Source organism: Buceros rhinoceros, unplaced genomic scaffold (genome assembly GCF_000710305.1).
Source record: "Buceros rhinoceros silvestris isolate BGI_N320 unplaced genomic scaffold, ASM71030v1 scaffold2198, whole genome shotgun sequence".
Lineage (NCBI taxonomy): Eukaryota > Metazoa > Chordata > Aves > Bucerotiformes > Bucerotidae > Buceros > Buceros rhinoceros.
The window spans coordinates 6,742-20,465 of NW_010428377.1; the positions used below are offsets into that span (position 1 = coordinate 6,742).

The 13,724-nt window shown below is 38.7% G+C and overlaps 1 protein-coding gene across 1 annotated transcript in view; it reads right to left on the bottom strand.

Moving 5' to 3' along the window:
• The window catches only part of LOC104498803 (transmembrane protein 180-like), a gene marked incomplete at its 3' end in the record, with an annotated part of 19,627 nt that extends 6,320 nt beyond the window's left edge, over positions 1-13,307 (bottom strand). The window contains exons 1-5 of the mRNA XM_010142225.1: positions 13,155-13,307; positions 11,667-12,401; positions 8,711-8,865; positions 7,309-7,392; positions 6,290-6,433 (exon numbers count right to left, since the gene is read on the bottom strand). Coding sequence (XP_010140527.1) covers positions 6,290-6,433; positions 7,309-7,392; positions 8,711-8,865; positions 11,667-12,401; positions 13,155-13,307 — 1,271 coding nt within the window. The remainder of the gene's footprint in view (positions 1-6,289; positions 6,434-7,308; positions 7,393-8,710; positions 8,866-11,666; positions 12,402-13,154) is intronic.
• Between the last annotated feature and the right edge of the window lie 417 nt (positions 13,308-13,724).

Sequence of the window (13,724 nt, forward strand, 5' to 3'; positions counted from 1 at the left end):
CATTCAAGGATGAGATAGGAGGCTCACAGAACAGCTATGGACACGAGCCAAAAAACCTGAAATCTGTGGGAAAACCCTCTAATTAGCTTAAGCAGGCTTCTGAATAAAACCTAAGAGTTTCTCATTCCTTTAACGGAAAAAAAGCTTGCAAGCTCCAGCAGAGCCCAGGTTTATTCCTTCGCACAAACAGGCACACAGCTATCCCAGCGCACCTCCACTAACATGCTAATGCTGCCTAAGAGAACAAAACCCCACAGGCTTACAAGTGAATCACTTAGGCAATTGCATGTAAGACTGGAAGCATTTACTAGCAGGTCACTGGTCCACAGTTGATGTTTATTGGCAGGGGCAATAATTTACCGTTTGGATGTTGTTTGCTGCCCTGTATTCAACTACATTTTCAGTCCACCTACAAGTAAACCAGGGCCCACATCATGCTCACCACTGCCACACCTGCCAACAGTCCCGGTGTGAGCAGCACCGGCAGGGAGACCACAGACACATCGCTTACCAATCTAGAGATAAGAGGACTAAGACACGGTTAACAGGGTGACAGGCCTTGTTCTTGCCCTGCTCTGCACACTAAAGAGGACGGCAGTTTTCATGCTAAAATTATTCCACCTTCATACGCAGACTTCAGGAAGGACAAAGAAAGAAAGAACATCTGCCAAATCACTCATGCTGGTACAAGCCTGATTTGGTTTCACGGGACCAGTGTTGGTTTAAGAAAATAACATTACCTATGGTACTGTAAGACCTTAAGTTACTGCAGGAATTATGAAAAACATCTATAGCACAGAATAAGGAATGGGAAAACATTTCATTAAGGGACTGGGACAAATCAAGAGCAGAGCTCAGATCTCAACAGCTGACCCAGTAATTTTAGAAATTCCCATGTCTACATTTTTTGCATATGCAGGAATAAAACACACAATCTTTCATTAAACAGCATTAATAACACTCTGAATAGAATGTGATGTAGTGAAGTAATTCAGTATGAAGGCACTAACAGTGTAAAGTGCCTCCAACGAACAACGAAGAGCTGTTGTCGCATAACCTCACTCTGAAGACCGGGTTGAAGAGCCCCCTCCGGAGCAGTTCGGTGTAGTTGCGGTGACTCCCCAGCAGAAGGAGCTTTTAAACTGGGTATCTGTTCCATAGGGAAAAAACCCCAAAACGAGCCAACCCCAAACCAAACCCCCCCAAGCCACATGGGGCTGGTAGTGCTTTGCTATGATAATGAACCAAAACAAAAAACCACAAAGCCAAACCATTCTGCAAGCTGTTGCTCAAATTCTAAGGGTATTAAAAAATACCTCTTAAGCTAGCTTCCACTACAAAACACTTAACTGACGTGCAGTGACCACCCTTCCCAAGAACATGGAATAACGTGTATAGTACTGTATCCAGAATCATGTGTAACACCTACGGAATTGTGTGCAATATATAGGGCAACCTCTTATCACACCGAAAAGACAGACAGCTTCTGGAAGAGATACGCTGTTCACAGCAGAAGGCATGCTTCAGAGTTATGATACCAGAGGCAAAATCAGGAGATACGGGATTGCTCCTAAGGAAGATGACATCACTGTGACCAAGAGGTGAGGCAGAAGTACGTACTGGTACTGCTAAGCAGGAAGTCGGTGAAGTTAATGGTCCATTCAAAGGCTTCAGTACACAGGAAGAGACAGTCTGGGTCTTTGGAATGCCTGTCTAATACCGTACTGGGGTCCCTGTTCAGTGATAAGCATCTTCTCATTTCGGATGAATCCTAACCATCCACCTGGAGGTATTTTGATACTTCACAGAAGAAAGAAAAAGGGGACTGAATTTTCCTTTCTTCTAGAATTTTACTCTTGGTATAAAAACTCTTTGCGGTCTTGGCAGCTTAGGTGCCCTGCAAAATACAACTGTAACAGAAGCCCCCAAGATGATGATGAAGTATTGTCTCAAAAGGACTTCTGGGGTAATAATTCCACTCACAACGTGGCAGTTGCCCTAATAAGCTGTTCCAGAATGTGGTCTTTACTGAGGCAGAGAACACGTATGTGTGAACTGATCAACAGCATGATGGCAACAAAAGACAGACAGAGCTTAAAACCTGGCAACTTAACAGTTGCTACTTCAGCAGAGCTCTGGTACTCTAATGAAGCAGTAATGAAATATCCTGATCATGGAGAATGTCAAGGAGTCACAACATCACATAGCTGAAGAACCAAACTATAATCACTGGAATGATGAGGAGGTGTAGGTGAGGTAGTACCATCTTACAGACTGCCAGCAGACAGCTTTGAAAGATAGATTTTTTTTTTTAATACAGCGTAAGATGAGCACAAAAGACAGACCATTTATGAAGCCCACTTCTGAAGGAGGTACACTATTAATAAAATGCTATCAAATGTATAAGATAACTGAAGTGGGGGAGAATGTAAGCTCCCCTGAACATTTTTTTTTTTTGCAAGTCAAAGTCATCCAGAGTTTGCAGCATTCCATGTGGTCTTGAGTAAGCAATACATCAAGAAATGAGGAATGAGGAAATGAAATGACAACAGTGCACAAAAATCAGCGTGAACAACAAAAGCTCATTTCCATAATTTTCAGCTGTAAACTCATTGCTGGAAAATGTGTTTTACTACAGCAAAAGCCTAGAAAGTTGCTGAGAATACAAAAAAAGGATGTTCAAACTTCTGATGCTGAAGGAGAGATACGGGAGACATTTGGACATTACTGAGGAAGGAGACCACTGATGGTCTGATAATACTTTTCTCCATTCATTCCACAGAACGTACAAAACACCCCCAAAACTAAACACAGATAGTAAGAGATATCTTATTAAGATTTTTGCTTTGTAAGAGGATCTGTGCAATAACTGTGAAAGAAAACGAATGTGACAGACTGTATATAAAAGCAACTGGCTGCCTGTAACTGCAACATTCCCATACTTTCACTATCGTTAAATAACAGAACTTTGTTCACAGAATGTTTGAGTCCAAACCCCTGCTCAGAGCCAGCTGCCCAGGACTGTGTCTGGGGGGCTTTCAAATATTTCTAAGGATGGAGAGTCCACAGTATCTCTGAGCAACCTGTTCCACTGCTCGGTTCCCCTCATGGTAAAAAAACATGTTTCCTGTTGTTCAAAGGGAACCTCTTATTTATGCCCATTGCTCCTGGTCCTGTCACTGGGCCCCACTGGGAAGAGCCTAAATCCATCATTTTTGCACCCTTCCTTGAGGTATTTACATACATTAAGAAGATCACCCTGAGCCTTCTCTCATCCCTTCCTCACAGGGAGATGTTCCAGTCCCTTAACAACATCTGTGGTCTTTTGTTGGGATTCTCTCCGTATGTCCACATTTCTTTTGTACTGTGGAGCCCAGAACTGGACACAGCACCCCTCGTGTGGCCTCACCAACGCTGAGCAGAGGGGAAGGATCACCTCCTTTGACCTACTGGCACTACGTTGTCTAATGCAGCCCAAGTACCTTCACTGCCTTTGCCGCAAGAGTGCATTGCTCGCTCATCTTCAGTTTGGTGTTCACCAGAACTCCCACGTCCTTTTCTGCGAAGCTGCTTTCCACCTGGGTGGTCCCCAGCACATACTAGTGCATGGGGCTGTCTCTCCCCAGGTATAAGACTTTGCAGTTCTCCTTGTCACACCATGAGGCTTCTGCCAGCCCGTTTCTCCAGCCTGTGGACATCCCTCTGGATGGCAGCACGACTCTCTGATGTATTAGCCACTCTTCCCACTTTTGTGTCATCACCAAACTTCCTGAGGGTAAATCCTGCCCCCTCATCCACGTCGTTAATGAAGATGTTAAATAGGACCAGTACAGGCCCTAGGGTACGCTACCAGTTACTGGCCTCCCAACTAGACTTCATGCCACTGATCACCACCCTCTGGGCCTGGCCATTCAGTTTTCAACCCATCACACTGTCTGCTCATCCAGCCCATGTATCAAAGGCTTGTCTGTGAGGATCTTACGGGACAGTGTCAAACACCACACTGAAGTCCAGGCAGACAATATCCACTGCTCCTCCTTGCCTACCAGGTTAGTCGTTTTAATTATAGAAGTTTATCAAGTTGGTCAAGCATGACTTCCTTCCCCTTGGTGAAGCCATGCTGATTACTACTGATGATTTTATTGTCCTTAATGTGCCTGGAAATGGTTTCCAGGATTAGCTGCTCCACCATTATTGCTATGGTTTAACTTTCAGTTCAAGAAAAAAAGAAATAATTTAGAAAATAGTTTATGGTTTTGGACTGCATCTTCTCTCTTCTCCCAGTAAACAGTCCAGACATTTTATTAATGCCGAGTAAGGGTCCTCTGTGCTATCTTCACAGTTCACTACCACTACACCTAATAAAGCGAATGCTTTCCACAATGCTTAATAGATATTGTCAGCTTTGGAGAAGAAGGAAGGACACCACTGAGATTGTATTGGCACAGGTCATAACATTTCATTACAGATCACTCACACGTGTGAAAACATCTTTTTTTTCCAAACAGTCTGCGCATATTTTAAGCAATTTTCTGTATTCAGTTTCTGTTTGTCCCCAAACAACTTTGTCCTGAAGCGTTTCAGCTGTCTGCCTATGGCCGAAGTCTGAGATCAGCTGAGAAAGTTTTAATATGTATAAGTAATTTTAGCTCAGTCGATGGTCTGCGTACATTGCCATGGGCAAACTGACTCACTACGATCTGGAGTAGCCTGGTCTTTGTGGTCTGTATGTCCACGCTGGAGTCCGTTTGCAAAGTGAAGGACATGCACATTTGCAAATACATACAGAGAAAACACATGCAGACTGCTTCGTATTTAAGAAATTATTTTTGAAGGGATGGACAAGACCAGTATGTAGTATATTTCAGGTGCTCTTTGATTGACTGATCTCAGCTTTATACCTTTATGCTGTTCCTTTCCCTAGTGAAATAAATCAAATTTCAGCATGACTTAAATGAAAACATAGGTTTTAGAGATCGAGCATTCAAAGTATTTCAACTCTATATACAATAAATTTATTGTTGCTATAGACCAGAGGCTACTTACTGGGGAAAAAAGATTTATAACTGCTGTGATTTAAAATCCATCCACAAAGGGATCATTTCTCTGATTGAAAAGGATCAGAACTGCAGTTTTTATGTTTCAAATATGAATTTCTCTGAATCATCAAGACAAATATATTCAGCCCTCTCATATCCACATCCAGTTCAACCTACGACTCTTCTGCTAAAATCACTCATCTTATTTGACATTATAATGAAGTTCATGTCCTCGTCACATCATCCCAGTGGCTGGCTAGCTACAGAATGCATTAAAATAAAATTAACTGCTCAGGCACATAGCCTCAAACTTAAGCCGCCTTTGCTTGTGTCAGGATGCTTTTCCAAAGACCACCTTTTCTGTCATGCTTTTCCTCACACGTTTTTTTAGAAAGTTCCTCAAGTATGAAACATTCTCCAAGCCTTAGGTGACACATAAACAGTCCTTTCTCCTTCAAGGTCTATTGCCACAAAATTTCATATACAATTGTCTTCTATGTAATTTTTAAGGTGTCTATTCAAAATTTAGGAGAGCGATGCACTTCTCAGGATATTCATGGTACTCTCTTAAGCAAATCCAGACTGATTTTTGCCTTTTAGTCCTGCCACTTCCTCTTGCTGGTCATAAATAAGCAGCCAATGACCCTTTCAGTGTACTGACTCCCTGTTAATTTGTTTTTATAAAGCCCGTGTATTTCCAGTGTGCTAACTAGCAACCGCAACTTTACGCTGCTATTAAAGTCTCCAGGGACTGCAATGAAATCATTAGCATTAGAATGGTAAGTACTATTGAAGCCAAAATTATACTCCTACTTGAAGGCAAACTCCCTCCCTCCAGTGATTCTACTGCTTTCTCTCAAACAGAAATATATCTTAAATGCACCCCTGTTAGGATTATATATTTAAGGAAGTAGGTTTATGAGATGAAACACAGAAGCCAGGACAACATGTATCTTAATGAAAGGTATTAGGAGATCTCAAACATTTGTTTCTTTTTTTGCAATAGGAGATAAGTCAACTAATGAAATGTATCCTTTGTTTATCCAAATTAGGCAGATATCCTCATGTGTATTTTTTAATAAACAATTCCTTAAAGAACTTTTTTATTTCTACACAGATAAAAACAACCGGAATAGAGTTCTAAAGCACCTGTACTTTTGAAGTGCAGTTGATGCAAGCTAATTGCAGATTAATTTGCTTTTTAAAAAAATTACAGGATTATTTCATTTAAGAATCCCCTTTGAACTCACCTTGGATCAGGTTGAACAACTTTATCATTCAGGTTCTCATATCCAAATTGATTTAGTAATGTAACCACAAGCATCGGAGCCAAAGATTGGGCAGGCTTGGTAAACAAAGCATTGGTACCAAAAACCATAGAGGAGAGGGGCGACCTAAAACATTTAGGGTAAAAAACCCAAACAAACGCAAAACACAAACACAGAGTATTAATTACAGTAGTGATTTTTAAAATCATGTAACTATGCAAATGCTGACTGTCACGATTCTTAGCCTCCTGTAGTTCACACATTACAGCAAACAGATCAGTTATCATAATGAAATTTAAATTTCTTCGGAAGTGAAAGGTAATAAACCTCTGGGGTATATATACAACTTCAGACTGGCATGAGGCCAGGAAAGGCGGCGTTTCTTCCTCCACGAAAGCAATAGCTCTCACCCCTGAGGGGCAAGTCCTGGAGTGACCGAGGTTAAATCTGCACTTGTATAAACATTAATGGAACTAGCAGAAATTTATCTGCACCTTGATAAAAATCCAAAAGATCCATGAGTTGTAATATGCTACATGATGGCAGGTCTTATCAATTTTTATTTCAGAGGATTACAGCAACCTGTTAGACTTTGAAATTTCCCCTTTAAGTAGCATAGGCAAAACTTTGTACCCTTTCTTTACCTCTTCCATGTTAGAAAGGACTTATTCAGAAAATTCCATAAATAACAATAAATGTATATGGTTACAAAGCAATTCAATTGAGCTAACAAAAATAAAAACATAAAAACCGGAAGGATTTGGCTTATACTACAGTGTAATTAAAATTAGAAACAACCTAGTAATCAGTTTAAATTACTCTACCAAAGTAACCGCAAGAAACTTTGTTCAAGTTCTTATCGTTACTTGTGCTAAGTTGCTTTTACAGAAAGTACTTCTATGTCAAGGATCCAAGATCATTTACTGTCACTTTGACATAATCTAACTTACAGAAATGTAACATGGCAGATAGTGTGTTTAAAGAAAAACTTACTGACATACCTCCGCTTGTGCTTTATTAAATCCGCATCCACAATATCTGCCAGAGGCAAATTGAACAAACTAAACGAAGCTTGCACAATTACCCTAAAGAAAGACAAAATATTTAAAATGTTCATAGTTCTTATCTACACTTTCATAATGGAATCGTAATCTAATACACACACCCCAACACTGGTATTTCTGCAAACACACGAAGTTGAGACATTCTTTAAAACATGATTTACCTATTCAAAGAGCAGTTCTGAAAGCATTATTAGATCTATTCTTAATTGAGAATTCAAAGTCAATATACAAACCTAAAAGGTGTGGGGGGGTTGTTGCTGTTTTTCCTGGACAGTGGTGCAAAAGATCGTAAATACTTCCTTGGGATTATCAATAAATTTTATTTAAAATGACATGGAGGAAAGAAACACCTTAGGAGAAAGAAAAATTGAAAATTTCCTCTTGAAATCTGAAAAGGGCATGAGCATCACTGGAAATGCTACATGGAGGACAGACTTCAAAGAGGGAGAATTAGAACACTGAGAAGATTTTATATGCATTTCTATATATGTATATCTACACAGTTTAAACATACAGACATTAGGTACCTTAGAATTTTTTCCTGAGGAAATCAAAACATATCTTCATCATTTAAAGTATGCAGGTAATGAAATTCAATTTACTGTTCACACAATTCAGTGTTACACTAGCATGTGACTGAAATACTAAAAACAAGAATGAAAACGGAAAAAAACCCCCCAAAATTAAGAGGAGGATGATAGGAAAGAACATGGAGAAAGAAAGCAACGAAACAGAAAATGTAAAAATAAACCCAAACTGCTCTAACAGTATTCTGATACAAATAGATCTTTATTTTTAAATAAGGTTTTCCATATATTATAATGTACCACTTCTGTGAACATACTATTTCTTGGCATATTTGCCCAGGACCAGTAAAAATGTGACTCAGTATTGGTTACCTAACCGTTACTTGACTTACTGATACCTGTTCTGCAGCGCAACACACAAGCGTTCACGTAACACAAAATGAGGTCTGAGCTTTCCTAGCAAACAGTCTCCGAAGAGTTCCTCTACCGAGATCTTCTGCACCTACGTGGATGAGCAGAGATTCTGCTTCCTTTCAATCTCCTGTTAAAGCAGGTAAGTGGCTGGAGGCATGTGGCTGCAAACCTTAATTACTGTTCATATTTAAGGATTTTTTTTTTAAAGCAGAAATTAAAAGCTGAAGCAGAAGGAAATGAAAGCTGAAAAAAGTTGTAATTGAGGTTTCAACTTTTCTGACAAGAGAAACAGAACCAAAAGAAAACCGTAAAAGCAGTGGCAAAGTCTCTGTGCTATTAAAAGCAATACTGTTAGAATTATTTAAGCCGTATTTTGAACAGGGAAGGTATTTACTTACATGTTTGTTGTGAGATAAAATGCCAGCAGATAATAGTGTTCTGGCCCTAGAACAAACATGACAGCAGCAGCTACTCCTTCAAAGTAAAATGAAAACAAGATGATTCTGTAATAACCAAACTTCTTCAACGAATCATGGCTGAGAAGAACAAGGCACTGGAAAGATAACATATACACATATATTATTGAAATATATAATAGAATATCTCAGCATTAGGACAGTTACAGAGCACAGACCAATATAAATCATTCCTACCCATTAAAGAAAAAGAATCCCAACACTTTCTAAAAAATTAAATTCAAATAAAAGAATAGAAATCAGAGAGAACTATCTACTGGCTCATTCTATGCTACCTCTACCAAGCAAGAATGGTTTCATTTCACTGAAACCTACTTACATCCTGGAAAAAGACAGTTTCCCACATCACTTACCTATTTTTAATGCTCATTATCTTTATGTTTGATATCCCTTAAATAATTAACTCTGCAGTATGTTAACTGTGAACCAAGCATCTTGTCTTCTGAATTTTAACTGCTGATCAATAATATTTTCAATAATTGTTTTTTCATTACTATTTTCACTGACGTTTATAGAAATTGAGTATGACTTTTAAGTTGGTAAAGCAAGCTCACCCAGACAGCGGACCTAAGCAAGTTAGAGACTTTACTAGCAAGCAGAGAAAGGCAGCAGCCAGTGGACAAAGTGTATGGCTGCATTTTAATTCCACCCATCTTAGCAAGCAGTAATCCACGCAAGAAGCTAGTGACAGGCAAACTCACAAAAACGGTATCGAGTGCTGATTATAGTATGAACAAAGTGTAAGCTCTTCTATATAGTTTCTCACTTTCCACTTTAAATTACAATTTAAATTTTGTAATGGGTTATGTTCTTTTTAGAGCCTATGTCATCACCTACACGCATGTGTCCTCATCACTGCCTCAAAAGATACAAACTATAAAGATAGGCATTTTCTCCGTCCTTCTGTGGTAGAGATGAACAGGGTAATATTCAAATGAGGAACAGGGAAGAATTCTCTTCGTACATTTGTTCCTGCATTTAAATGCGTTAACATAACTAGTAAAACCAGTACGCTACACTCAAAGATCTGCTGTTGTAAAGAAGCTCAAGTTTTCTGATCACAGAAGTGAAGTAAATGTGGAAAGCTGGTAAGAGGAAACAATCTGGTTGTAAGAAGCTTAAACATTCTCCTCCCCCGGGCTGTTCTCAGGCATTTTGCAGAAAAGTGCAACGGTAAGGGATTATGTAATGCCTGTTACTGCAAAACCCCTGATCTTGTCTCTCTATAATTGAGAAATGACCCTGTCTCAGGAAGTACTTGTGATTTAGAAAATTCCCTATTACCTGCATGTTTCTAAGAAAAATTCTAACAATGATGCAAATTTGTTTGCCTATGCTTCAGCAACAAGGTTTCCCTCGTAGGCAGGTTTTATTCTTCACACCCACTACCAAGAGGAACCTAAGTCAGAAGCTGAATTCTAGTTTACTACAGCCACAGAAAGGGCTTTCTTTTACATGGGCTGGGTGCTTTTCCAGTAAGTGAAGTTCAGGACATTGCCACCAGAGAATTCTCTTATTATGTCTTGAACTCAAAGGGACAAAACCTGAGGAAAATAAGGTCACAGCAAACTCTCTACGGTTCAGTGACCTTCTAGACAAAGAGTCTCTGGGGAGCAGAGAGAGATGCATTTTCTGAAAGATCGTTCGTTTCACACTGTCACACTGATTTTACCAACAAAAGTGACTGCTATATATTGAGTGCAAAATTATTTAAGCTCTCCTAACTTCTGTAGTTTCTGATTTATTTCCAAAGTTCATCAGTTAACTGAGCTACAGAAAAAAAAAAAAAAAATATTAAACCTGCAGTTAGGATAGAAGTTGAAATGAGAGCTATTGAGGAGTTATGGGACAGAGAAGATAGGTTCAGGATTTGCATCTTTTATATGCAAAATCCAAAACTGTGACTGAAATTGAGCTGTGAATTCCAGTTGCAGTTCCGTGTATCTTTTTTACATATTAGTATAATTTAATGGACATTAACAGCCTGATCTTCAGAAATTCTGAACACTATCAGCACCTATGATGAAAGTCAGGACACTCAGATTTTGAGTATCCAACATGTAAACACAGTGGAGGTGTTAAAAGACCTAGTGAAAGAAGTTAGAAGAAAAGGAACGGGAGAATTATTTTATTCACTGTGGACAAACATGTTTATGTTCTGTGGGACATTTTTTTGCTGCTTTTCTTGTTCTCACACATTACTCATTTGGGGTCTCGTTCTCTTTTCCAGTTCATTACTCCTCCCCCATCTTTGACTGGGATCTTTAAAGCACCTTTCTCTGTACCCAGTAAATGTAGCAGTCCAAGACAACAAACAACAAAACAATTAGGAATGTATTATTCTCCAAAACCAGCTATTCAAAGTTTTGTCTGGTTCCCATGACTGAGACACCACATATTTTGACAATGTTTTTAACACCTAATAATGTTTCTGATGTTTTGTGCCGTTTATCTCAGAAACTTCCTGAAAGAGATTACTCTTTAATCGTGTATTACAAAACAAAACCAAGGAGAAGGGAATTCCAAATTCCGTGGATTGGGGTTTAAAAACATTGTATCTTGCCCATGTTTTTCATTCCTTTCTACATAGGTATAACAACCCCTGTAGGACACAAACCATTCACTTGTTGCATACTCACATCTCACGTTCTTGTAAGCAGATACTCCACCAGCCTGCCCATCTGTTCTCCCTTCCCTACCCTTACATTTGGTTAGCCTGCACATAGAGGCACTTTCTTCTTTTAAAGCATTGGTACGAACGGCTTATGCCAGATATCGCACTTTTTCAACAAACAACGTAAATGGATACCTTAAACTAATGAAAACGAGTAAAACACCATGTTCTCATATTTTGAAATAAAAAAGTGTAACTGCCTACCTGAGGACAAATAAAACCTGCTCCATACATGATACTTCTTACTGAGGAAGAAAGGACATCCTTAGGAATTAGGTGGTCTGCAAAGATCATCAGAAAATTGTTGCAGAAGGCTAGGTGGAAGACTTGGAAGAAGTTCATAGTTACAAAAAATAAAAAGTTTTTCTCTGTCATGATCTGTGTGGTCAATGAAATGACAGAGGACCAGGAGAGAGCTCCAGTATCGTCTTCCAGATTAGTCTTCTCCATACAGATTTCTCTCTGCTCATATTGACTAGTACTATATTTACCCGTGTAACACATACAAGCTGTTGCTAATGCTGCGACCAAAACAGCGAAAGCCTGAAAACAGGCAAAATTTTCCATGTTATCTGATACGAGTCCACAAAAGAGAATGCTTGTAGATCCGATTAATGTTGCTACCTGGTTATATTTAATAAGCTGAAGCCTACTTTCATGTCTGGTTGAAATTTCTGCAAAGAGTGCGCACTGTGCTAGAAGCACAAAGGTAAGCAAACCATCAAAAGCACATAATGCAACAATGAGGTGAAGTCCACTTAGCCAGTCACCTTCCTCATAATGTTTCCAAGGAAACCAAGGAAGCAAAAAGGCTAACGCATATAATGGAGCTCCATATAAAATTGAAAACTGGCGTCTTGAGCAGCACACGAATTTGGAGTTATCTTGAATATACCCAAAAAGAGGATCATTAATGGCATTCCATATCATAAATACAACCTGCAACAAACGGGTAAGAAACACAACAGAATTTATCATTACTGAGATTTTTCTGCAGAGGTTACACAAACACGTATGTAATACACGCATTTATTTAAAATAAACAAACATTCGAAGAATAAAGACAGATGAAAGCTTCTCAGGTCAAACCGGACTCCAGAACAAATTCTTAAAGGTACTTAGTGGTTTATAGTAATTTTGAAAGACAAGTAAGGTAGGCAAGTGCCCAACTACACATGAACTAAACCCCTGTCTAAGACTTCACTCTTTCAAAAGCTTATATATCTGGGCTTTCATCTTGCAAAGGCAGGTATTATTCACACAGCAAGTAATTCAAAACATGAGCTGATCCATTACTTTCAGGACACCATTTACAACCGGAGTTGCTCATGTGGATAATAACTTGCAGAATAAAGGCAGCATTTAAGTACTTAAACAGTCCATAGGAAAGCACTAATGTCAAACATACTTACAGAGCTGAGCTGCAAGATTAGTTTAGAACATTACTTCAAGCTATCAAAGGTAAAAATCTCTCCAGCTATTAAATTCTGGAGATTTTTAGTCTAAAGACTGTAAATGATGTGCTTTATGTGTACCTTGAAGTGCTTATGTATTAATGAAATTTAAAATTAATTTACTGTACACCTACTTGCAAAGCACACAAAAATAATTCTTAAGTAAAAAAAATTACTCTGTTATAGTAACACAGACGCATAGCACAACACGGAATCAAAATATTCTATGGTACAATACCTGTGCTTGATGAAATGCGACTTCTGAAATTTTGTATCGGTTTAGGAAAAGCTTAACGTAGTAGAAATTGAAGATACTGTTCATCATTCCAGCACCTAATGTAGTCATGGAATATGCCAGTGCATTAGGATGAATTCCCAAAACAAACTTCATCTTCCACAAGCTACGAAAAAGAATTACAACAGTTGGTAGAATAGTTTTCCAAATTAAAAGGACATGGGAGATTTAGTTGTTTCAGAGGTGTAGAAACGGATTCTTAGAGGAAAATATCCCCACATTCTTACTTCCTTTTTTGGCTTATAACTCAGTAACATGTTTCTCATTTAAAAAAATATTAAGAAGTCACTGACATTTCTACATAGAATCAGTGCTTAAACATCAATGGAACAAGTAGACAAAAATTAAAAAGATTCTCTCCTTAACTTGTGCACAGACTCGATATAAAAGTCTGCTGTTGCAAACCCCAGTCTTGGTGTAGAGTTCACAGGAATTGCATACATTTTACATCTTTCTTGGTAGCTACATAGCTTTAAAATTATGGACTGCGTAGGAATGAAGTGACTCAATTCA